General features: G+C 42.5%; 1 protein-coding gene across 2 annotated transcripts in view; it reads right to left on the bottom strand.

Annotated features, from left to right (window-relative positions):
• spock2 (SPARC (osteonectin), cwcv and kazal like domains proteoglycan 2) overlaps positions 1-26104 on the bottom strand; it is a 37176-nt gene that overhangs the window by 2503 nt on the left and 8569 nt on the right. For both annotated transcript variants that reach the window (XM_056435352.1, XM_056435350.1), the window contains exons 3-8: positions 13455-13500; positions 3424-3538; positions 2998-3103; positions 1209-1317; positions 925-1059; positions 346-564 (exon numbers count right to left, since the gene is read on the bottom strand). In XM_056435352.1, the coding sequence (XP_056291327.1) occupies positions 346-564; positions 925-1059; positions 1209-1317; positions 2998-3103; positions 3424-3538; positions 13455-13500 (730 nt within the window). The remainder of the gene's footprint in view (positions 1-345; positions 565-924; positions 1060-1208; positions 1318-2997; positions 3104-3423; positions 3539-13454; positions 13501-26104) is intronic.

Consider the following 26104-nt stretch of genomic DNA (forward strand, 5'->3'; position numbering starts at 1 on the left):
TATTTTTGAATCACATCCTGCAATTTCAAAATCAATTTCAGTGTGTTTCTTCATCTCAATCAAAGAGCTGTATGTGCGTGGGACTGCTTTGCTGGTTGGCTGACAGTCTCAGTCTCTTGAGAGCTGTTGGAGAACCAGGCTGTCAACTAGCAGCAGGAAGGTTCTCAGCTCCTTGTGGTTTCACCCCCCGGGGAACGAGAGGAGGAGCTGGAAGACAAATAATGACGGACCAGCACAGTACACGGAGATGGCTACAAACCTGAGGTGCAGTTGAGCGCCTTGAGGTTTGAAGGGGAAGATGACAGCACAGAGGCACAACCCTCACCCCCTCCCCAGAATACTCACTCTCTCTCCAGAAGCAGAGACACCACTCGGCAGTGGAGACCTTGCCGTCCCTGTAGGAGTCGCATGAGTTGAAGAAGGGCCGGATGCAGACCTCGTACTTGTCCAGGTTGATGGCAGCCAGCTCCACCTGGTCCAGGTACAGGTCACCATTTGTGTCCAGCTTAGAAAACATCCAGCCTATGGAGTCCTTACAGCTGGCCACCAGGCTCCTGTCCAGCACTGCAAACACAAAAACAGACAAACAAACATTCATTGTTATCAAGAGACAGCTGCACAGATGGAAAGTGAAACCATGCCAATGAGCTCAGCATTATCTCCTGTTTCCAATGCAAATCATTTTCTTAATTATGTCCCATGGTTCCATGAAGAAAAAAAGGTTGCATCTCTTAAAAAAAGGCATGAAAGGAAACATTATCAACATTTTACAAGAATTCTCTTCTTCTTTACAGCCCGGTTAAGACTTAATGCTTCCCGAGCACTAACTAGAGGCTGAACAAGTCCTGGGGCTCACCTCCTTTTGATTTGAAGCACAGCATATGCTCTTATTGATGTCTGGGTTTATTAAATAGTCGCTCTAACCTGATGTGGTGCTGGCTGCAGTGGTTCTGGCCCCAGTCTTGCTATTGTTGTTCTGCTTGGCATTGCTCTGCAGAAGCTGGAACCAGTCCCTCAGACGCTCCCCGAGATCAGCCAGATCCTGTCCGGTACAGCTCTCTGTGGAGGCCAGAAGGAGATACATAATCTAATATTTCTTGCACCTTTTCATGTATTTATCATCATTGTTGTGTGTGAGAGACATACAGAATAAAAGAGATTGGAAGCCTTGCATTGTTGCAAATTCATGTTAAATATATCAATCTTACCACGTTTACTCTCCATGGATGTAGGGGCAGCGGTTGCACAAGGACACAGACCTGAACACTTCAGGGTAAGATCCTTCCCTGTAAGACAAGCCTGCTGCTCCAGCTTGCACTGAAACACAAACACACAAATACATCCGTGGACACACACAGGCGTCATCGAGAAGGGGACACAAAGGTGAAGTAAAATGAGTTACTGCCGCAAGATAGATAAAAAATTAATGGACGACCGACTGGATGCTTTAATTAAAATCTTAGATTTGCTCCTGAATGTGTTTTTCAACCTCTGCTTCCACACAAGGTCAGGAATAGTGATCCAAAAGAAAAAGCATGAATCAATAAACATGGGTTTCTGTCACCACGAGCCACCAATCGGTCGTTCTGAGGTCGTATCATCGCTCTTTGTCTCAGATTTTCCGCTGACAGTCTCCTCGCACTACTCTGCTCTGTATATGCAAGTTGTATGTGACTATTCACCCACAATGCTTTGCACATTGTTTTAGCATGTCCATGAAACAAAAAGCCAAAGCCGTGAATACAATTAACAACATCTGACAGACGCACATATGTATTGTTAAACGTCTGTGTCTTTAAGAATAATAAGTGTGAAATAGGTGTCAAGACTATTTGAGCAATTCTATATCACAACATATGCTCTTATAAAACAGAACATATGTGATGCTAAAGTCACACGTACAATATGTTCACTTCTTTGTTGAGGGAGTTGCTGTACAGTTCCACTGCCAATGTATCCTCCACCTCCACACAGGGATTATTTCTACTGTCTTTACTTTTCAGAGAAATGCACACATTTATATTTGTTCCTCTATGTTTAGACTTACGCCTGCACTGCTTGTTATTTGGCCAATAGAGTGCAACAGAAACAAGCTGTAAACACAGAATCAACATCACCCTCTCATAAAGTTCATGACGAACGTGTTAGCAACCAGTTGTATATTCAGAAGACAATGAAGACATTGTTTCAGAGTTGTGCTTCTGGCCAGCTGGCATTTTATAGGTCCAACATTCACTCTCCTTTTTGCTCTGCTTTACTATCCAAAATAAATCCTGGGGGAAATATCTATTTATTTAGCTGCTAAATGCTTCCTTATGTTCCCTAGCTAGTTGCAAACCTGATCTGTGTGTTTGGTGCATGGTCATGGTCATGGTCATTTTGGGAGCGGTAGTTTGTGGTGCTGTTGAACTAGGGTGCGTTATATACTGACAGGTATTTACATTTTTCTATCTTCCCTCACTGATACAAAATCATAACACAACACCTCTCATAATGATTCAACAGAATTATGCAGCACAAATAACCAATAACAGCATCCAAAATGACTATAGAGTTGAATAAACAGCCCTCTAAAAGAATGTTGTCAAAAAAACTGAACATTATAACCTTCATAAAGGCAGAAGCTATTGCAAAACTGCTGTATGAGACTGCATTGATGTTTCTAATAAACTGACAACGGAATTTATGTAGCAGTATCGTCAACAAAAATGAAAAGGCTCAAATTGCCTCCACTAAGGTTTTTTATGTTCATTCTATGCCCATGTTTCTTTATTGTTGAGCACTTTGTTCTGCAGTTGCAGTATGACAGCTGCTATAATGTATATTAAAGATTATTATTATTATTATTCATTTTAAATTACAATTTGTTTGGAATCCATCAAATGGATCGCAGCATTTTGTAAAAACAAACGTGAAACCACCGAAAGGTCGATAAACTGACAATAGTATGATTATGTTATTCCCCAGCGCTATGGATGTGCATTTGTTTCTGTTTACCTTTGAGGCATAGTTGCGTCCGTCTGATCCACACACAGGCCCGGTGGAGGAGATGGGACAGGGCTGACAGCCTCCATCAGGAGAGCTGAGAGCGGGCTGCTTCAGTCTGCAGGACAAAGGACGCACAAACACTTCAGCCGCACTGAGTCGGGCTGAGGCAGCAACTGCTGTGCGGATGCAGAGAGCAGACACAGCAGCGCCGACCTGGACAGGAAGCCAACTGCCCTCCATGATGTCTGAATGTATTAGCTTATAATTTAACAGCAGGCCGTCGTCCTGCACTGGTGCACAAACAATCTTTATCACATTCCAAACACAAGCCACTGTGAACTTGCTGGTGTTGACGTTAGTGTGCATAAACAGGGAAGGTGTGTGTGTGTGTGTGTGTGTGATTGGGGAGTTCTTGCCCAGGGGGTACACACTCACCTATGTTCAAGTTTCTTGCGGTTGACGCATACGGCTTTCTGGTAGCCCTGGGCGATACACACCTTGTGTCGGCTGCACTTAACCTTCTGACAGGGGTCCTTGGTGGTGTCTACATCTGGGGACAAAACACACAATTACATTTAGAACTAGAACGGGCATTGAATTATATTTTGGCATTAGTTGTCATGACCTTTGACCTTGACCTTTGACCCGATCGATCCCAAAATCTAATCAACTGGTAATCATCCCACCCCTTGACCGATCGATCCCAAAATCTCAATCATCCCACCAAATTGCAATGAAGTATCTCCACTGCTTCACTCTTACTCTATTCTCTATTTTTTTCGGCTCCCAGTTTTGAATCCCGAATTACTCGCCTCTATTTGTTTGGCATAACTTGAGTCAGTCTAAAGTATTAGATTGGTGCAGTAACTGTTGGTCTTGCACTCTAACAAATATGCATCTTGATGACTCTTCAACAAAAGTTGATTTGTGCTGCAGTAGAATGCATTTGCCACACCTCATCAACAGATTTATTTTTCTCATTTACTGATTTAAATACAATTGATGTATTACACTTAATATGTGACCTGCTAAAACCAATGCTGTTTTTCAATGTAGACTAACGCCTGCATGGCTAGCTCACTCTGCCCTATCCATCCATCCATCACACTCTAGCAGCTAATGCTGAACTGCGTGTCAGCACCCAACACACACTCATATGTCACAGCTGTCTGTTCCAGGCACCCAGGTGCCCGACCTCGATGTCACACTCTATTCTCTTCACATCCCCTGGCTTTTATTCACCGGCACTATCCATCAATACAGTACATCGGAACACAGGATTATTCACAGATTGCTGTGCCGGGTTGGTCGACATGACGAGGGGGCTTGAATTCATCCCCCTGCTCTTACTGTATCCTATTTTATGGCACCATTATAATTTCGCAGACAGGCTTTGGATCTCCTCACTTGTCCTTTGCGGTGGCTGAATACATTAGTGTAGCCAACATCACAGGATTATTGAAGCAAACCGTCATATATCTGATTTTGAGAATCAAATCCAAAACAATACACCCCCCTTTGATGGCTGAGCTGGTTGTATCACAGACTGACTGCTCTAACTAAGAAACAGTGCGGCTCGGCGGCATCAATGCCCAGATGCACTCTCATCCATTTAGACTATCAACATTGGAGCCTTATGCCCCCCGTCTAATTCACACCAGTGCATCAGCAGAATCAGGGTGCAGCAGCCCATCAAAGCCTGACAATACTTCCTGACACAAAGGAGGACAAGGATCAAGGTATGGGGATACAGCACAGAGAGAGGGTGGAAAGTACACAAAACAATGTATTTTGCAATCTGTCCAATGAAGATTTAACCAATAAATAATGCAAAAATAAACTAAGAATAACAGAAGCAGCATACAGAGATCAGATAATCCTGCCTTTTAAGAGTAAAACATTTGTAAATACATCTTGTTGGTAGCGTGCGGCTACCGTGTTGGCACGCCGTTGTGTTGTGAGTACAGAAGCATAAGGTGGCTGCCTGAGCCTCATGGTAACTTAACAGGCTTCCACGGATTAAAGCAGTGGCTACGATGATGACGTTTCCATAGCAACAGGCTCTCTGTGGTCCGGGAATCATGTCTGGGTTGACTGTGATTTGCAGCTCAATCTGGTGTTTCTGAGAACTCGCTGCCTCTCTTTTTCTGAAAACCCCCGTTGTGCAATCATGTCTATCAATCTTCCTCACGTTCTCATTCCTTTGTCTCCTCAAATCAGACATCTTCACTTTGTCTTCTTATTCATGTTCTACCTGCATGCTTATTATTTCCCTCATCACATCCACTCTCTCTCTATTCAACCCCTGATGCACCTACCACTTTCCATTTTTTTTTTCAAAAGTCTCTCCTTTGGTATTAAACTAATGTCTGCAGCAGTAAAGCTCTCCTAATTAGGCTCCATGTGCTTCAGTCTAATACAATCCAGATTTGCATGAGGTTTATCCTTGCAGATTGAGGATAACTGAAGCAGAGCTCATCGTCAACCCTCTTATCTTATAGTTACACACTTGGTCTTAAACATCATTAGTGCTATCTTCTAAGTAGTAGTGAAGCCATATATGCTGTTAGGGATATAATTAAACATCAGTATTGATTTAAAGCCCAGAATGGTAATGATTTACCAAGTATTTGAATTCAATATAACTTTTTATTTTATTCATATTTTATACAAAATAGCTTTGTGTTTGTGTTTCTTAATAAATAAAATGAAGAACATTATTTGTTTTAGTCAAGTTAAAAATCCCCATCCCGCTCCATGGTCACACATCGCGCATATTGGTCACAAATATTCCTGTGATATGAAATGAAGCTAATAAGGTAATACAATAACAGGCACAGCATGCAGCAGATACATCGGGAAGTTCAGCGATGCATTTTTGTGATTTTAATACACTAATAAAGCCTTTTGGAGCGTTTTGAGATTAGAATACAACGAGAACACTTTGATTCGAAAGACAAATATCTTTTATTGCATAATAATATTCTAGGATTATAATTTTGATGCATTAATGTGTGCATCACGTTAATCTTGGAGCTGGAAAAGGTGGAGCACATTTTGATGTAGTAATCTCTTATATTACTAAATATACTGCTCGGTAGCTTGTACAGTTCCCCTTCTCTCAAGAAAACTAACATTACAAGTACCTAAAACTTGCACTTCAGAATAATACTTGACTACAAGTAGAATTCAATATTTTTAAAGAGTTATTTTGAGAATATTAAATTCATCCATCCATCCATTCTCATCCGCTTATTCCGGGGTCGGGTCGCGAGGCAGCAGACCCAGCAGGTTGACCCAGACTTCCCTCTCGCCCGCAACACTTTCCAGCTCATTCTGGGGGATCCCGAGGCGCTCCCAGGCCAGCCGGGAGATGTAATCTCTCCAGCGTGTCCTGGGTCTTCTCCGGGGTCTCCTCCCAGTAGGACGTGCATGGAAAACCTCTAACGGGAGGCGTCCAGGAGGCGTCCGAATCAGATGCCCGAACCACCTCAGCTGACTCCTTTCGATGCGAAGGAGTAGCGGCTCGACTCCAAGCTCCCTCCTGATGTCCGAGCTCCTTACCCTATCTCTAAGGCTGAGCCCGGCCACCCTACGAATTGTATTCGCGACCTCGTTCTTCCGGTCACTACCCAAAGTTCGTGACCATAGGTGAGGATTGGAACGTAGACCGACCAGTAATTGAGAGCTTCGCTTCGGCTCAGCTCTTCACCAAGACAGACCGGTACAGCGCCTGTTTTACTGCTGCAGCTGCACCGATCCGCCTGTCGATCTCCGCTCCATCTTACCCTCACTCGTGAACAAGACCCCGAGATACTTGAACTCCTTCGCTTGGGGCAGGCACTCTGTCCCCACCTGGAGGGAGCAATCCACCGGTTTCCGGCAGAGCACCATGGCCTCAGATTTGGCGGTGCTGACTCTCATCCCTGCCGCTTCACACTCGGCAGCAAAACGCCCCAGTGAGTGCCGGAGGTCATGGTCTGAGGATGCTAACAGGACCACATCATCTGCAAACAGAAGAGAGGCGATCCCAAGACCCCCAAACCTGACCTGCTCCACCCCCAGGCTGCGCCTAGATATCCTGTCCATGAAAATCACAAACAGGACCAGTGATAAAGGGCAGCCCTGGCAGAGACCAACACCCACCGGGAACGTGTCTGACTTACTGCCGAGGATGCGAACACAGCTCCTACTGCAGGCGTACAGAGACCGGATAGCCCGTAGCAACGGGTCCGGAACCCCATACCCCCACAGCACCCCCCACAACAATTCCCGAGGGACCCGGTCGAAAGCCTTCTCCAAGTCCAGAAAACACATGAAGACTGGTTGGGCAAACTCCCAGGACCCCTCGAGGACCCTTGCGAGGGTGAAGAGCTGGTCCACAGTTCAACGACCGGGACGGAATCCGCACTGCTGGTCTTGAATCCGAGGTTCGACCAGCGGTCGGAGCCTCCTTTCCAGTACCCTGGCATAAACTTTCCCAGGGAGGCTGAGAAGTGTGATTCCACGATAGTTCGAGCACACTCTCCGGTCCGCCTTTTTGAAAATGGGAACCACCACCCCGGTCTGTCAGTCCAAGTGCACTGTTCCTGACCCCCATGCGACATTGAAGAGGCGTGTCAGCCAAGACAGCCCAACAATGTCCAGCGCCTTCAGCATCTCAGGGCGGATCTCATCCACCCCCGGCGCCTTGCCACCAAGGAGCTTTTTAACAACCTTAGCGGCCTCTGCCAGGGATATTGGTGCCACCCCCCCAAGTCTACAGGCACTGCCCCCTCTAGAGGGGACATGTTGGCCGGATTTAGGAGTTCCTCAAAGTGTTCTTTCCACCGTCCGACGATGTCCCCTGTCCGGGTCAGCAGCTCCCCCCCCACGCTGAGAACAGCCTGGGGTAGACCCTGCTTTCCCTTCCTGAGCCGTCGGACGGTTTGCCAGAACCTCTTTGAGGCCGACCGAAAGTCCTTCTCCATGGCCTCCCCGAACTCCTCCCATGCCCGAGTTTTTGCTTCCGCGACCACCGCAGCTGCAGCCCTTCTGGCCTGCCGGTACCTGTCAGCTGCTTCAGGAGACCCCTGGGCCAGCCAGGCCCGGTAGGCCTCCTTCTTCAGCTTGACGGCTTCCCTGACCCCCGGTGTCCACCACCGGGTTCTTGGGTTGCCGCCGCGACAGGCACCGATGACCTTCCGACCACAGCTCCTGTCGGCCGCTTCCACAATAGAGGCTTTGAACATGGTCCACTCGGATTGCATGTCCCCAACCTCCCTCGGGATGTGTGAGAAGTTCATCCGGAGGTGGGAGTTGAAGACCTCCCGGACAGGGTCCTCGACCAGACGTTCCCAGTTCACCCACACTACATGTTTGGGCTTTCCAGGTCTCTCTGGCCGACTCCCCTGCCATCTGATCCAACTCACCACCAGGTGGTGATCAGTTGACAGCTCTGCTCCTCTCTTCACCCGAGTGTCCAAGACATACGGCCGCAGATCAGATGATACGATTATAAAGTCGATCATCGATCTCCGGCCTAAAGTGTTCTGGTACCAAGTACACTTATGAACCACCTTATGTTCGAACATGGTGTTCGTTATAGACAAGCCGTGGCTAGCACAGAAGTCCAATAACAGAACACCGCTCGGGTTCAGATCGGGCAAGCCGTTCCTCCCAATCACTCCCCGCCAGGTTTCTCTGTCATTGCCCACGTGAGCGTTGAAGTCTCCCAGGAGAACTATGGAGTCGGCAGGCGGTCCCTCTTCAGGACCCTCCCACCGACTCCAAGAAGGCCGGATACTCTGAACTGCGGTTTGGTGCATAAGCACAAACCACAGTCAGAGCCTTACTCCCCGCAACCCGTAGGCGCAGGGAGGCGACCCTCTCGTTCTCCGGGGCAAACTCCAACACGGCAGCGCTCAGCCGGGGGCTTGTGAGTATCCCCACTCCCGCCCGGCGCCTCTCACCCCGGGCAACTCCAGAAAAGAAGAGAGTCCAACCCTTCTCCAGGAGCTTGGTTCCAGGCCAGCGCCTGTGCGTGAGGTGAGAAACAACTAGATCTCTGTGGTACTGCACCTCCCGCACCAGCTCTGGCCTTCCTTCCCTGCGCGAGGTGGCCATCCACATCCTAGAGTCTATGTGTCGCCGAGCGGACAGCCAGGACCCCTGCCCAGCCTGCCGCCCGGTCTACATAGCACCCGACCCCGATGATTGTCCCTGCGGGTGGTGGGTCCACACGGTTGATTAAATTCAATGCTTTTTAAATACTTGTATACCTCACATGAAGCCTGTAACTACACCCGGGGGCCTGACTCTCCTCTGGAGTTGGAGGCAGATGCTGAACCCTTTGCAGCCTGGTATGCTACGCAGGGTTGTGGATTTGATGGTAGCAGCCCCCAGGTGGCGAGGAGGGAGAGCGGGAAGGGGTGACACTGGACACATTTGGAGTGTGAAGTTGAGATATCGGCAACAGTCCACCCTGGAGGATTGTGGCGGCTGCTTTTAGAGGTTGAGAGTTGCAGAAGTGTGTATGCGTGTGTGTGTCTGTGTGAGCTCCAAGCAACAGTGTCTCTCAATAGCATCAAGAGTAATCAAACCCTTGACCTTGTGAGTGTGGACTCAGCGTGTTATCCCTATTTGTGTCTGCCGTTTATCTGAATTTATCAATTTTCAAGAAAGTGTCTACACCTTCCACCTGACCTCTTTGGCTGTGATTGGCTTGTTGAAATGCAAATGACGGTTGAAAAACAGGTCTCCTGAGAGTACCGTATACAATACATATACGCTTGTTTGTTCTGACAAATCCAAATTACAACCGCTCCCTTTGAGTGTTTACCTTCTTAACAGCGACGTTATTTAATCAATTGTCAGTTTGATAAATGGACGGTAGGAATCCACAGCAAATTACCCTGACGTCTCCCTCACTCTGCACCGCGCTGGCTGAAGTGGAATCAGCCACTACGGTGCATGCATGCAAATGTCTACCTCGGTCTGCTGTTGGCGTTGACTGTCTGTGTGTTACGAGTGTTGAGAGTTCAAAAGTAGAGCAGCCTGAGCTGCCCGGCTGAGGAATGAGGCCTGCAGGCTCATCTAAGCTCTGGAGTGAAGACATCACGCTGATTTAGTTATGTCTCAGAGGGATACATCTCCTCTCTCTGCTCCTTCGCTTCATTAGGCCACTCATAAAGGAAGGCAATGGAGGGAGATAGTAGACTCATGTTAAAACGAGAGGAAGTATAGCTGAAGGGCTCTATTCTGTGTGAAATTAAAGACTAACAGTGCTATTCATCTAACTACCTAAGGCAAGCATATATAGCTTTGATAAAGTGTCATAGAAGCTGAACACACACACAGTTGAACAATTAAATTTAAGCGATGCCACCTGTGAGGGTGATCCATGTCGACTAGGTTGACAAAAGTTGGGTTATTATTTCAACTCTATTGCCATGCAAGAGGAAGATTATGCAAAACCCAGAATTACATTGATATCAACATCACATTCGATCATCCAGCGGTAATGTTATTTTATTTTTTTATGATCAAAGATAGGGACAAATTGTAGTAATGGCATTGACAGTGCTGGTTGCTGATCGCAAATCACAAGATGCAGAATTGTCTCGTACTAATGTAATTAGTTGGACACTGGGCTGCTTCTGTCGAAGCACTATTAGCGTTAATTAGTTGGCTCAAAACCTTTTATCGCAAAACCTTTTATGTTTTTGAATAGACGGCCCACACTGAACACAAACCCCCCATTGGTTTTAAAGTTAAATATGGTTAGTATGAGGAATATCTGGTGCCTCAGATGACTGGAAGATGCAGACAATATGGACAGACTTCTTTCAAAAGTATAAACGAAGCCCCTCAGACGACACAAACGTGACAGCATTACACAGCTCATTCCAGGTTCGGTTCATCTGGTTTCTCTTGAACAAAAAGGCACAACTACATCCTTTCCATTTTCCATTTCAACCCTATCACACTTCGAAACTTACTTCATCTCACCAGTCCACAATTTCCCCATTATCACACTGAATTAAGAGTTGGCAGGAATAATGTTGATGTCAGTCACTTTGCACTACATTTAGTCATATTAGCTCACACCTCTGTCACTCTATTCTTGGACTTGTTCTTCCCTCTATGGCCTTTCATTTGAAATCCTAATTAGTCCTTCATTAGGCCCTTAGAAATGACGCTAATGGACTCTGTCATTCAGCCAAGGCATTTAAGCTGCAAATCAAGCGACAATGGTTGAGGACGTGACTCTGTCATGACTTCATCTTGCAGAGGCTCAATTAAGGCTGGAGTTTCAGCATGAGTCGAGGAGGAGTCCTCACACGGTTAGCCTCATGCCTCCTGCTTGACTGCAGCACAGAAAGAGGAAAAATGGAGGAAGCAGAAGAAAGTAGTGATGGGTTGGAGTCGAGTCGATATTTAGCATTTACTGGGGGAGGCATATCGGATCCACTCAAGCAGATAAAACAGAGCGCTAACATCTTTCAACCTTTTTTCGTCGAGGAGAAAGTGTGGACAGCGAGTGCCCGACCCCAGAATCCAAACACAGCATACACAGCGCTGTCGAACACGATGAACTACTGACAGTTTGAGAAGCATCACAGTTCAAACATAGGCCACAGATTCTGACTCCATGCTACGGCACATTGATATTCAGTTTGAATAAATCATGTGGCTTTGATTTCACTGCTTCAGTTTTCGTGCGTGATGAGACATTTTGAGCACACAACAAGATTTGTCAAATAAATTGCGGGTTTTAATTAAGTAGTTATATTTTTTCATCTTGGACCAAATATATGTTGATATACTTTTGAACATACATATGTATATACTGTTTTGTTTAAGTTTTGTGTCATCTTAAAGATCTCTTCAACATATTTTTCTGGACAACGGACTGTTTTGCAGAAGAATACACATTCATCTTTTATTGGCATTCATTTACAGAGTGAGCATTATAGGTCGAGCCTTAAAGTCTCAGTGAAATGAAAAGTAAAAGAATCCCAGGATTAAATCCCGTGTCACTGTGGTAATTGTTAATTTACCTCTTGTTATTGTAAGGGTCTGTTCTGTGTGTACTCTGTGTGTACTCTTTCTACTCTGTCTCCTCGGTGTCTACTGTGTCTTCTCTGTTTCCTTGATCGTTTCATCCCCTTCACCTGCCCTCAGCCTCTCCTGTCTCCTTGATCGTTTCATTCTCTGCACATGTCCTCAGCCACTCGTCTCGTTACCGTCTCATGTCGTACACCTGTTTTCCCTCCTATATATTGTGCCACTCTGTCCCTTGTCTGTTGCTGGATTGTTGTCTTTTTTCCGTTGTCCTGTCTTTCGTATCTGATCCTGTCTGCTTTGACCCTGCCTGCCTGCCCCTCTTTGGACTTTGGTTTTTGTTTGTTTGGAAACTTTTGACTCATTAAAGAGCATCTTTGTGTTAATCTACACTCAGTCCTCAATTCCTTTGCGCATGAGCTCCTGCACCTTGCTACCTGTGGTGTTAGCCCTGACAGAGTAGAAAGAGTAGACGCAGAGTACACACAGAACAGACCCTTACAGTTATATGCCAAATATGTAAAAAGTAAATGTCAGAATATTTTTAAATCTTTATCCCTATCAAATCCCTGTATTTTCTTTTCAGTTTACACGATGATGACTCATTGTGCACTTGGACATTGAAAGCAATGCATCCAATTCAATTAGATTATGGAAGAGCCCCACCGGCTAGCTACACTGGTCATAACACAAGCGTTGGCTCCGGATTGTAGTTAGCAAACAGAGCAACATGGAGAGAAAGGAAGAGATGTGTGTTTGAATATCAGTGGGCAACCGTGTTTTCATTTCCGAAACTGTGGCTAGGGTCTAATTAATTCAAGGACAATTTAGCAGATGTTTTGTGTCACTGCAACGCAGATGAACATCCAGCAAATGACGGGAAACAACTGGCTGAGTTTTGCTGGGTGATCTACAAGCTCGCGTCCTGGCGGCACTACTTTTTAGCGACCCAGTCAAATGCAAAGGATTTGATTTCCCCCTTAAAACTGTACACCGCTCAAATATTTCACTGTGAAATACGTCACAGTGCAGAAATCAGATGCTCTACCTCTTAACTGTGACTTTAATGTTGCCAGGCCAGAAGATTTCTTAATGTCTGTTTCATGCCACAGAAGAGCCTCACTCCTGCCAAGTGAGGTGTAAGCACTGCAGGAACCACCCGGGCTTGGAGTCAGCTGTCAAGCAGCCAATTAAAACATAATTTCATAATGGCGAGCTCAAAAAGAGAGTTTGACAACTGCCCGACAGGAGAGTGTATGAGTTAATGAAGAGGTAACTGCACTCAAAGCATTCTCCAACTAGCGGGACAATTCACAGCAAGCTTTCACAGAAGTATTCCATTAAAAGTGTTCATGTTAAATGGCATTCAAGGACTTCCCTAACAGCTCAGTAAGAAAGTGACTAAATGGTGGGACACTTACTGTCATTAGAACCTTGATTTTCATCCCAGGTACGGACATAATCATCCTGCAGAACACATGAAGAAAACAATAGTTATTATCAGACACAAAGAAGGAAGGCCTGAGTGCATGTGCTGTTGATAGCATACCAACACTCCGTCATATTCATGGGGAATACGTTAAGTTGACATTATCAGTTACATCATGGCACACATAGTATATACAATCACCAGAGACAGACAAATATGAGATGTATATATGTATGGAAATGAGCCCCCCCCACACACACACACACACACACTTAATAAGAACATGACTCATTCTATATAAAAAGGGCACGTTGAAGGAGATTTAAAATATAATAAAAGGATGGAGAATTAGCTATAAAGACACAAAAAGACAAGGAAATGAGACATGGAGGAATTAGACACAGTAACAAAGGCAGCGGGAGAACCAGAGAAGAAAAGCTGGACACAACTGACCTCTACCTCCTGGTGAAATGACAGCAAAAGAAGAGAAAGGAGCACATATTAGAGAAGAAAAGTGCATTCAATGACATTTTCCAAAAAAGACTATTTATGATCATTTTGAAGCCAAATGAAATAGGCAACAATATCAAAAAAGTTAAAAATACATCATTATTAAGATATAATGATCAAAAACCTTATTATATATGATTGTCAGTGCACAGACATACAACTAATCTCGAAGAATCCCGCTTAGTTTGGCGAGATAGTCTTAAAACATATAAGAAGGCCCTCCGTAATGCCAGAGCAGCCTATTACTCATCAATAATAGAAAAAAAAAAAAAAAACCAGGTCAGGTTTCTCTTCAGCACTGTGGCCAGGCTGACAGAGAGTGGAGCCAGCATTCCTATAAACCTTAGTGGTAATGACTTTTATGACTTTTTTTTTGAAAAGATTTTAACTTTTAGGGACAAGACAAATCTTCTTAATAATAACCAGTGCCAATCTGTTCTCAAGTGGAATCTTGGAAAAACCGCTGTATGCCCTGGTGTATATTTGAGGATTTTTTCCTTTCAACCGTGACCAATTATTTTCACGTTTTTCTTTCTAACACGTCACCCTGTCTCTGGACCCCCCCCTCCCGAGCTTTTGCCTTTAAAGCTGCCTTTTTTTAATTATTAATTATTCTATTAGATATTATCAATGTCTCTCTGCTACACTCAACACACCTTCTAGGCCTTTTTAAGGTAAACCTTATCCTCCTTGGATCCAGAAAGGATCCAGACAGAGAGCTAACTACACTCCAGACCTCCCTCCTTCCCTCTCCCTTCCTCCAAGATCCTTGAGAAAGTATTTCTACATCATAATGCGACACTTTTTTTCATAATATTTTATAAAAACACCACAGCACCGAGACGAAAACAACAACACACAAATGACATCTTAATGGTAATGGAAAATGACCTCTTAATGGCTGCAGATAAAGGACTCTCTGGTCTGTCCATGACATCCTTGACCATGACCATCACACCATTGACCATGACAGTCTGTGTTACAGTCGTTGTTTGTCGTTACACTTCAGGCAACGCACCACTTTTTTTTTTAAATCCTATTTATCATTGTAAATCTTGTTTGTTTGTACACGATGAGTTAATCACAACGTTAAATTACCCTGAGTTCCACAAGGTTCTGTGCTTGGATATTTTTTTCCTATACCTACATGCTTCCTTTATTATTATCTAGATAAAACATTATATAAAGATGATACTGTTATATAGATGATACTAAATATATAAAATCAGAACCCAACAACCAACCACCAAAACTCTGTAAAATTCAAGAATGTCTTAAAAAACAAAACACACATGTGAAACAACTTCCCATAAAAAACATTTAATTTTAATCGAATTTAATCGGGTGCACCAGATCCAGTGATCAATCTTCTGCTGGCTGTATTCTGGCATGCAAAGACCACTGGCTGGCATCCAACACCACTGTAAAGTGGCTGATCTCTCTTTCTTTTCGTAAACTCTATCTCCATTCAAGGCAAATCTCTTTCAAAATCATCTTCATTCACGTAATAAAAAAAATCAAAAAATCTAAAAAAGAAAAAGAAAAATTGGTCCACAATTTGGATGTTGGACTGGATTACTGCCCAGCTGCAGGTTATTAAGCCTAGGCTCTAGCAGTTGATCCAGAATGCTGCAGCTCGTCCAGAAAGCCAGAAAGCAAGACTAAAACTAACTGACTAAAACTAGCAAATCACTTCTGCTCCAGTAAATCAACACTGCACTAAAAAAATTCTTCTCTTCTTCTCAAAATATTTGATTGGTTCTGCCCACAAAAGCCTTTTGATCTTGTCGTATCACATATGTCAGCCATTGAGCTTACTAGAGCTAACTAACTACTTGTGCACTTTATCTTGAAGTTCCTAGAATGTTAGTTGAGTTCCAGTAAGAGTATGGAACCAGAGCCAGATTTAATAGGCAGGCAGGACTTGAACCAGCTTCCATCTCCAGAGTAGAGTAGACCTTCAGAAGACATAGTTAGGGACACTTGTTAGGTAGTTTCAGGTTTGACCCCTTTTAGCTTATGCAGGTTTGCCCTATCTTATAGCCCTGCCTAGACATTTGGATGCACTAGGATTCACTGACTTTTAGGAATTCTTGAGTACTCCATCTCTCTTTTTCGTCTCTAACTCTTTGAATTTTCTCTTCTCTTTCACTTACTAGTCCTTTTGACTTTCTATCTCCTCATCGACATGGATCCTCATGGACTGGGGGATTGCTGTGATGTATGAACTGCTGTTGAGACTCCCCTGCTCCTGACTCCACTACCCTCCTGCTGAGACCCCACCTCCATGCCTGTTGACTGTCCTCCCTCGCCTCCGTCTCCTGCACCTATCATATGGATTACTATGAACTATTTCTACATCTGTAATACTTATACTATTTACTATATTTTAATCTTTCCTCCATCTTTCTACATCTCTCTTTTCTGTCTGTCCTCTGTTCCTCCTTCAGGGGGATTTTCTGTTTTTTCCCTCCTTTCTTCCCTTTTCTGTTGCATTTTTCCTATTTTTCTGTTTTTTTTTTCCGATGTGGGTTTTTGGGGTTGTATTCCTAGTGTAAAGAGATTTTTTTTGTAAGGATTATATTTGTACTATAATTTGTGATTACGTTACCTTTTCCAAATCCTGCCCAATTTAAATCAGTAAGAATAGAAAGTTAAAAAAACATATTAGTGATGCACAATGTATAATAGATGTGTGTTGATTTACAATATTAGTATTTTTTATCAGTATTGTTAAAGATAAATAAACTCTGTTATAGTTTTAATGAGATGTTGTGCACGTGTTGTTTTCATCATACTATCGATATTAATAATTGTATTAATATCTATAATTTAACATTCATACTAGCTAATAACCAAAACGCGCTCGTGCCAGATCCCAACAATAATTCATTTAATTTATTTTTCACAAGATTAATATTTTTTATTGGTGTATGTACTGGTACATTCTTCTCATTGAGTAGTTGTACAGCAGCCACATTGATTTAATGTAAAAAGAAGTGATATTAAAGGTTGTTTTGTCAATTTGTATAATTAAATTTGAGCTCAAAGAAAGAGTAATGAAATGCTGAATACATTTACAACAGCTATGTAGTTTTTTTAAATGCCGATGTCTTTTTCTTAACTCAATTAATCTCTAAATTCAGAACTGAGTATGACCATTAAATTAGACACATTTATGGCTGTATTTCTTTAAAATAAGGGCATCTCACAGACATCTACAGATGTAAAGCTTTTTTTAGCATATTGCTGTGTCTGAAAAAAGAAATATGATTCATTTAAAGATACACGCACACACATACACACACACCTCCTTGGAGAGGAGATGACTTACTCATCACCGTAAACATTTACTGTACTAGAAGCGTGTGGCAAACAGCTCCCACAGAGGCGATAAATCCTAACACAACACATGAAATAAGCAGCCCTCGTGAGAGCTGGGACCTTCTTCTTTGACCCGCACAGTTTTTATTTCACAGAGGTAAATATTTTCATCACCAGCAAGGACTCCACTCGAGTCTTGAAATTTACTGCAGTTGCTCTGCTCATCCTCTACTCGTTCATCACAGAATCACTTCCAATAAACTCTGTGGTGTCTGCATTTTACCCCAACACTCCAGTAAAGCTTCATGAATGATTGCCGATTATGCAGTTTAACCTTGTTGGAGCTGATGGCGTCACGCATTATCAGGGTAAGACCTCAAAGGGTTTACGCCCTTGCCATTAATCTGACGCCTCTCCTGTCTCCTTTATTGATGCTTCAGCTCCTGCATTATTGAGCAGCCTCTCTGTATTTGTGTATCTGCCAGGACCGACGAGGGAAGTGTCCTGCTGTGCTGACAGGACTGGAAATCAATGATTTCATGAACGAGAAGCTGCAGAATATATATTCACGGGAATATATTCTCCTGGGTGGACAATGAAAGTGCGCATGAGACGCAGAGCACGGTGACGAGTTTGGCACACGGCGGGAAAATTACATCGCTCGAAAATATGACTCACAAAGGAGAAACAACATGTCGTTCTTTTACACAGACGTGATCGGAGGACGCAAGCTGAGAGCTAAAGACAGTCAGGAGTTCTGTGATCTATCTGTTAATAAAAGAAAGCGCTCCTCCCTTAGAGCGGGGAAGCTTACCCTCCTCTTCATGCACAGCAGCCTGTTCCCCCTGCTGCCTATAGCTCCACAATCGTGACTGACAGACAGCAAGCCCTCATATCTGTAGGGTGAGCATGTCCAGAGTAAAATTGGACTCAGCTCAAGTAGAACTGCAGTGTCACTCCAAAAGCAAAAAGATCTCTTTACAAAGTGACAGATATGGTGCTTGTTGGGTGGATTGGAAAAGGAAGAAACAGGAATCTCGTTGAAGTGAATGTATCCAAACACTGTTGTCGTTTCCAAACAACGTTGAAATGAATTCAATTCAATTCAGTTTATTTGTATAGCCCAATTTCACAAATTACAAATTTGTCTCGGAGTGCTTTACAATCTGTACACATAGACATCCCTGCCCCAAAACCTCACATCGGACCAGGAAAAACTCCCAAATAACCCTTCAGGGGAAAAAAAAGGGAAGAAACCTTCAGGAGAGCAACAGAGGAGGATCCCTCTCCAGGATGGACAGATGCAATAGATGTAATGTGTACAGAAGGACAGATTTAGAGTTTAAATACATTCAATGAATGTGACAATGTGTGTGTGTGTGTGTGACTGACATTTTGCGTTCACTGTGGTTGTCCTGAGGGGTTTGTTCGTGTTGTCAGCGACAGCGGAGCGCACCGCTGCTTAATCAGTAATAAAGGACACAGCAATAACACTGTCATGTGGAAATCTGGTTTATTAGCGTTGATATCGGCCTTCAGTGGATTCGTAAAACACATGCAGAAGAACACAGAGCTTCAAAGTGCACACGGTTCATGAAGCAAGTCATGGATTCCCGCCCACACAGAAAGACCTCAATCTCTCTGAATTGGAAATCTGGCGATACCCAGTGCTCCCGCTTCAAGCTCACAGGATAAATTGATACACAAATATTTGATTTAGGTGTGTATGTTTCTTGATGAAAACCAAAATAGGAATTCAAGTTTCATCAAAGCCAGGCGGCAAGCTTTGGACTGAAGTCACACAGCTTTCTCCTTTGTTCTCAATTGACAATGATCATCAACGTACACAATGCAGTTGTCATCTACTGAATGACGTGTCACCTGTTGTGCAGAATGAGACTTAATGACGCTCTACACTGAAGTTCATCCTGACTGTGATCTGCCTCCAGATTTCATCAAGGACCAGGCTGCAAGCCGTCCACTTCTGCTGATGAAATCATATTTTCCAACCTCTTCCCAGTTAACTCTGTCGACAGCCAATGGTCCTTAAGTAAATTGAGGTACACCCTCAAAGACGATAGTCACTGAGAGATGCGTGTGCAGAGGCTGACCAGGAAGATTTCTCACAGACATGGAAAGCACCAATAGGCTGATCAGCAAGCAGCAACACATCCCTTATCATCCCAATCCTGAATATACAAAATAGAACTTGCATTGGATTCAGGTATACGAATAAAAAAATCAACAAACATTTATTTTTCTCAACAGTGCCTCTTGCCGTGACAAAAGTACGAATATTTTAATGTACACAAATCTTCTGGAAACACACTATTGAAAAAAAAACTATTTCAGATACCGCTGTAGTATAAAATATAACCCCAAATCAAATAAAAATATGACATTGCCCCGAAGTGGTCTTCAGCAGCGATGCTCCATACGGCACCGTATCACTTCCACCCACCTTGAGATTCACACTAAGACTGAGCGGCTGTTCACACAACCTCTCAGCTTTGGTTTATGGATCACATGAGACGAGCCTGAGATGAAACAACCCAATCAACAATATTCTCATCCTATATGTCCTCCTCTTATCTGCATGCACACTGGGCTCTGAGCTGATGGCTAACGAGTCCAGAGGCAGAGCATCAAACCAAGAGCACCGCTTATGTAAGAGAGCTGGGAGGACTGGGAAAGTACCATTTGTAAAAGAAATAAACACTCAAATATCATCAATTAGCATCCATTAAATTAAAAAAATCAACAAACTTTGAAATAATATTGACCAAATATGTAAATTAGCAAATCAATTATTTGCTTGAGAACAATATGCAAAATTGAATTGGCTTAAAGTTATATCCCAGAATATTGTGCGTACCCACAGCCCTTTTCCTGTCTGTATCTGACCTTGTAGCCTCTGAACAGGTGTCTCCATCAGAAGAACCTCACAGCTTTCTTGGTCACCGTGAGGTCTGTCTGACCGTGAATCCGTTGCCGGGTCCACGCTCACACTTGACTCGTTAATTTTTTCACGATTCACAGAAGTTAACTCGGAGAAACTGCTGCTAGCCGTTGCTGCACTTCACACATTTCATTTATTTACACGACACACATACACACACATTTCATTTTCATTTACACTACACACATACACACACTTTGCATTTTGCACACTCTGTCTATATTTAATATTTTTATATTTAATTTAATTTCACACTGCAGTCATTAGTATTGTATTATATTTGTGTATGCATGTATGTTGTGTATATATATACATATATATTTTATTTTGTATTTTATATTTTACTTTGTATACTTTGCACAGTCATTGTATTATATTTGTTTGTGTGTGTGTATATATATACATATATGTTTCATTTTATATACATATATACTTCATTTTGTATTTTATATTTTACTTGTATACATCTATATCTTTCATCCCTGTTTTTTATATTTTATATTTTATATTTTATTCTCGTGTGTTTAGTTTATTGGTGCTGCTACTGTGACGACAAATTTCCCCTTGGGGATTACTAAAGTATCTATCTATCTATCTATCTACCGACACCCACAGTTGAACAGTTTGCATTGGTACTGTGTGCACACACACACCTATACAAACACTAACGCTCAGCCTAATTAACCACGTTTAAGTAGAGAAAATTGCACGTCCTAATCACCGCCACTATGGTTCCTCCCTTTACTCAACATTGGTCTCTTTTTTCATCATTCAATTGTCTGCCACCGCAGATTTGTTTCTTCCCTCTCGACCAGTCACGCTCCTCTCACATCATTGTTTTCTTTCTCCTGCCACTTTCTGATACCTATAACCAACCAAACAAAATAGCACGAAAGGCACAATATGTGTTTCTTTTACCTTTTCTATTATTTGGACTTTTTTATTTTAACGACTTATTCAATACTTTACACCCAACCGTGTTCACCATTTTAATTTCTTGATTAAAGTACATTACTCTCAGTATAATTGTCTGATTGAATTATTTTTCATTTGTCTTTATTAGGAATAAACTTGTTTATCCATGGCTCCATGTATTTCTACAAGCCTAAATAACACTTATTTTAAAAATGTTTTAGTTTTTTGTGTGGATTATTTCACCATTTGAAATTGCTACAATTGAAACATAATTGTTTTGTGTGGAATCTTAATATTACTGAAGTATAGTTGAACATACACATTGCCAATTATTACCCTGGCTGTAAGCAATGGTTTTAAGGAGCAGATGGAATCTACGCCCTGGGTTAAACATAGACTTTAGTACAAGCAAATCAGGTGAATATTGTTCACATGTTTTCATTTAATTGATATCCTGATTTATTTTTGTGTTGATTTTGGGGATATGTTGTATCTGCAGAGCCTCAGATTTATTTCCTTTCTGGGGACATCAAGAGCTTTGCCAAACAGTTTTCCACTCTGGGTTTAATGACAACAAGCCTGACTTCATCAATACAGAGCGTTCCTTTTTCTAATAATCCCAGAGTTTTCAAATACTCTGTTAAGCCTCACATTGAAAACACGAGACAGAGAATGATTGAAGACCTTATGGAAAGTCTGACCAACATTCAGATTGTGGTCAGATTTGGATTGTGTGTGCAATACATTGATTTAATGCACCAGGTTGCAAAAAAATAAAAAATGCAAGTACAACCTAGATCGAAGAGTCCATTTCTTATGCTTTAGTTCACAGATCGATTTCCACTTCTATCATAAAACACAGATGAATAGAGATCGTCAGTCTGTTGTCCACATCCACTCATCCTCATTGTTATACGAGTAATATCTTTCCGACCGAAGGTGTTAAACAAAAGGTATTCATATGCGCCATGTAAAACCAATAATTAAGAAAGGCTCTTCACATCTGCTCGCCTCAAGTAGAGATGAGTGACGTCAGAAATACTGTGACAGCAAAGGATGGATAAAAGGTACAAAAACATACGAAAGCTGGTTGAAAATTGCACTCGTGAATTCAGTGCCCTGCAGAGAATAAAAAGCAGTCTGCATCTCACAGGATAACTGTTACACACAGGAAGAACCTTCACACTAGAGTGAAAAAACAGACATTCAACAATGGAAAATCAATGAAGTTGCCTTGGTAGGAGTAACAAGAAGGATAAGAATCAGCCAATGATTGGAGACAGGGGAGTCGAAAACAATGTAATAGAATGAGAGCGTCTCAACCCGATCGGCAGCATGAAAGGACTGAGACATGTCTCATCCAGTGGACAAGACTGGCTTTCATCTCTGGTGCCTAAGCAGTCCAGTCAGCTTACTAATATCTAATGCACTTAAAATAGATTTGCTCCAGCGTTTCTTTTGTTTGGTTTGTACTGTTTGCACCGTGAGGGCCGTTAGCATCTTAAATGATGAGCTGCCGGTACATTGAGAGTCGTTGAGAGGCAATCAAAATACTCCCCATCTCTTGCACCTTTAAAGTTATTTAAAAAAGTGCCAAGTGGAGCCAGTCTTGCACTGGCTGTGACTCAGTCTGGCTCAAGCTCAAAGGTAATCAACACTTGGCACGTGGCATTTACTGTATGGAAAGCTACTGACATTAGAGGTATTATAACTTTTTTTTAAACACCAAAAAAAAACACAATTATTGATTGAACCAGCACCAAAATGCAAGTATATCTTCGAATTCATCCTATAACACAGCCTACTGCTCCTTGCAGGCAGATAGATTCCTGGACTCTCAGGTGTAGCCAACAAAGAAGCTACAGTCACGCCGGGGAGCCGTGCATGGGAAAGGCTGACGTGCAGGCATTCCACCATCTTTAGGGAAGAATGTTGCACAAAAGTGTCTTTTTTTCCTTGGGCTATTACTAACACCTGTATTCTGTTTCATCAACGACTACATCGGCTAAGAAATTTGATATTTATCACCTCTCACTTCTTATAGAATCCCCTCCCTGTGTCTCTGTGGCACCTGTTCCCTTCAGCTGTTGCTATTGTGCTGCGGTGAGGAGCAGCTGTAGCTTTGCAAGCATGGCATGATGAAAAGCTGTTTCTTTTTTCTTCTTCTACTCAATTACAGTCCACCTAAAGGCCAAAACACCACACAAAGCACCAGTAGTCCCTCCAAACCCCAAAACAGACCGGACCAACTTTCCTTTCCCAAAACTGTTGGATGTCATCGAGATCCGTCTGCTATGCCGACAGAGCTCTGGGCGATTGCAGCTCCATAAAGAATCTGGATTGCGATGAGAAATGACTCCTACCAGAACAAAATATGACAAGATCGACTAATGGATTTCTGATAAACTATTATCATCGTTGATAGCTTTAGTGCATCAGTGGCAGTCTTTTCAAACATCAGAGAGCAGTTGGTAGTCTGGTGATGATAATGTACCGTTCATCTGGGATGCAGTATTTGGCTTTAGTGTCGTCATTATCCACAATGATGTTTTGTATAATAAAAAGCAGTTAAAATTTAAATTGTGCTGGATTGCATCCACTTTAAGATTGACTTTAAAATCAGGCAGGGGAGTAGAGGCAGCTGAGGTAAACCTCTCGTCAAATGTTCTTGCCAGATTGCTAGAACCTTCCACAAATGCGTCCCCCATTCTGCGTATTTACTTCACAGGGATCTGATGTTTGTGTGCTGGCACAGAGTTGTTTTCCCCTTAAAAGTGAAGTGAATGTAGAAAAGGTGCAGACAGGATTGGTCCAGAGTGGAGAGACGTGTTTATAAGATACGAGTTTATCAGCCACAGACAGCACTGGGTGGGAAGCACAGACAACAAGACAAATATGGTCCAAAATTCACATCATAAACACTGAGCTCTTTCTTTCATGTACATGCATGTGTGAGGGGTGCTGACAATAACCAGCTTCCTGTGAGTTACAGTCCTAATCATCACCCATTTCTAGTCTTATATACCTAATTGGATCCACAATGCATAAAAAGCATTAGTCTCCAGCTATTTAATTTCATACTGAAAATAGACAGTGCCTCGACTGTGAGATGATCCCAGTTGACATATAAATGCCCCTATAATTGAGTCTCTGAATGTCTGTGCTGAACACATTTCATTAAGTCTGGTCTTAAAGATTAAGCTTAAAATGAAAGTGAGTCCATGATGAAATAAAGATGTATTTCTATTATGGTATATCTGTATTTTGTTTCTAGAAACTCTATATCTCCTTCTTTCATTCATCCATTATAGAGCTGTCTAATGGTCCATTATGAGATATAACTTTCTGCTTGTTTAGAAAACAGGACACATACATTGATTCCATGTTATACCTGCTTTAATTTAAACCAACAGTACTTCATGCCTTATAACATTTGAGTAAATAACACAAAGTGTTTGGGTCATAGCTCTGAACTCAGTTACCGTGACTGCCTTCCCCGTTCACATCTTCCTGGATTTAGTGCATCAGTAAAATGAAATGTTGAGTGCACCTGTCAGATTAAAGGATTGAAGGTATCCCATTCTATTACATGTTGACTGTAACTATTAAATCTAATCGTCTCGTCTTCCTGTGAAATAGATTGAATTGAAGTGCGGTAGCTATTTTTATTGGAAGAGAATGAGCCTGTTATCCAGATTTTGCTTTTACATTTCATAAGAGAATAAATATGAAATATTTACAGTGTGTGTTCTTAAGCCTATGCTTTGTGCATGTGTGAAAGTTTTATTTGCATGTGTGTGTGTTTGGGCACATGCAAAAGAGAGAATGAAAGAGGTCGTCTTTCATGTTGTGAAGCTTTGATTATTGCTTTCTTGTGTCGGATTAATATTCAACATTCAGCTCTCAGAGGACTGTGCAAGTCAACATCAATTTGCGCAATCTGAATCCCTATAACTCTGTCATTGGCAGTCCTTTGTACATAAATCATATCATTCCCAAAGACTGAACTGATAATTTTCTGGTTCAGATTAGATTTCTTGCTCAAAGACCAACATGAAGCAGCAACAATTAGATGTTCGTTACATTCAATATTCAGCAGCTCTAATTCTGAATCACCAAGGAAATATTAGCGCAGATTGTGTTTCAATAGAGGAGGTTTACAGTTTAAAGGATATTTAAAAGAAATCCGAATAAAGGATGTTTCCTCTGATTCTACCCTGAAGCAGGACTGGCGAGGAGGATAAAGTCATCAAACCCTCAGTGATGCATGCTCCATTTCAACACCATAACACAGAGACTGCTGTTGCTACGGCAGCAAGCTGAAATCAAAGTGGTTTCTATTGGCGATTCCCCCCCAGGAGCTTCACTGGTTCTCTTCTCTGATGTTTCTACTGTCATCATCATCATCACCATCATCACCAGAGACACCATCACTCTTGCTCTTTAACGCTCTCGCGGACACACTAACGCGCACAGATGTAACAGCCTCGACAAAAACACACTCCTGCCTTTGCAAGAGTGTAGAATGGATCACACACGTATGCAACGCACACACACACACACACATACACAAACACAAACACACACACACACACACACAAACACTAAGACAATCACCTCTGGGAATAATGAGTATTAAAAAGAGAGTGCAACGGGAACGGTTTGTGTTACCCAGCAGCGTTGATGATAAATCAAGGGAAAAAAGGTCAATCTGAGCAAGTGACATCTTTATACTCGATGGCAACCCCTCAAGCAAAGTTAAGATGTACTGTTTATATCTTGGGATGCTCCACATATTCTGTTTGTGTTTGTTTCTACTCACTCTTGGTGTGATTTTGTTTTGCACTGCCAATAACAATGTGCTGAATTCAGGGAGAAGTTGCTGCTATAATATTTTGGATCAAAGATGTGTAAATGTAGAGCAGCATCCACTG

The sequence above is a fragment of the Pseudoliparis swirei genome, chromosome 17, assembly GCF_029220125.1.
Source record: "Pseudoliparis swirei isolate HS2019 ecotype Mariana Trench chromosome 17, NWPU_hadal_v1, whole genome shotgun sequence".
Taxonomy (NCBI): Eukaryota; Metazoa; Chordata; class Actinopteri; order Perciformes; family Liparidae; genus Pseudoliparis; species Pseudoliparis swirei.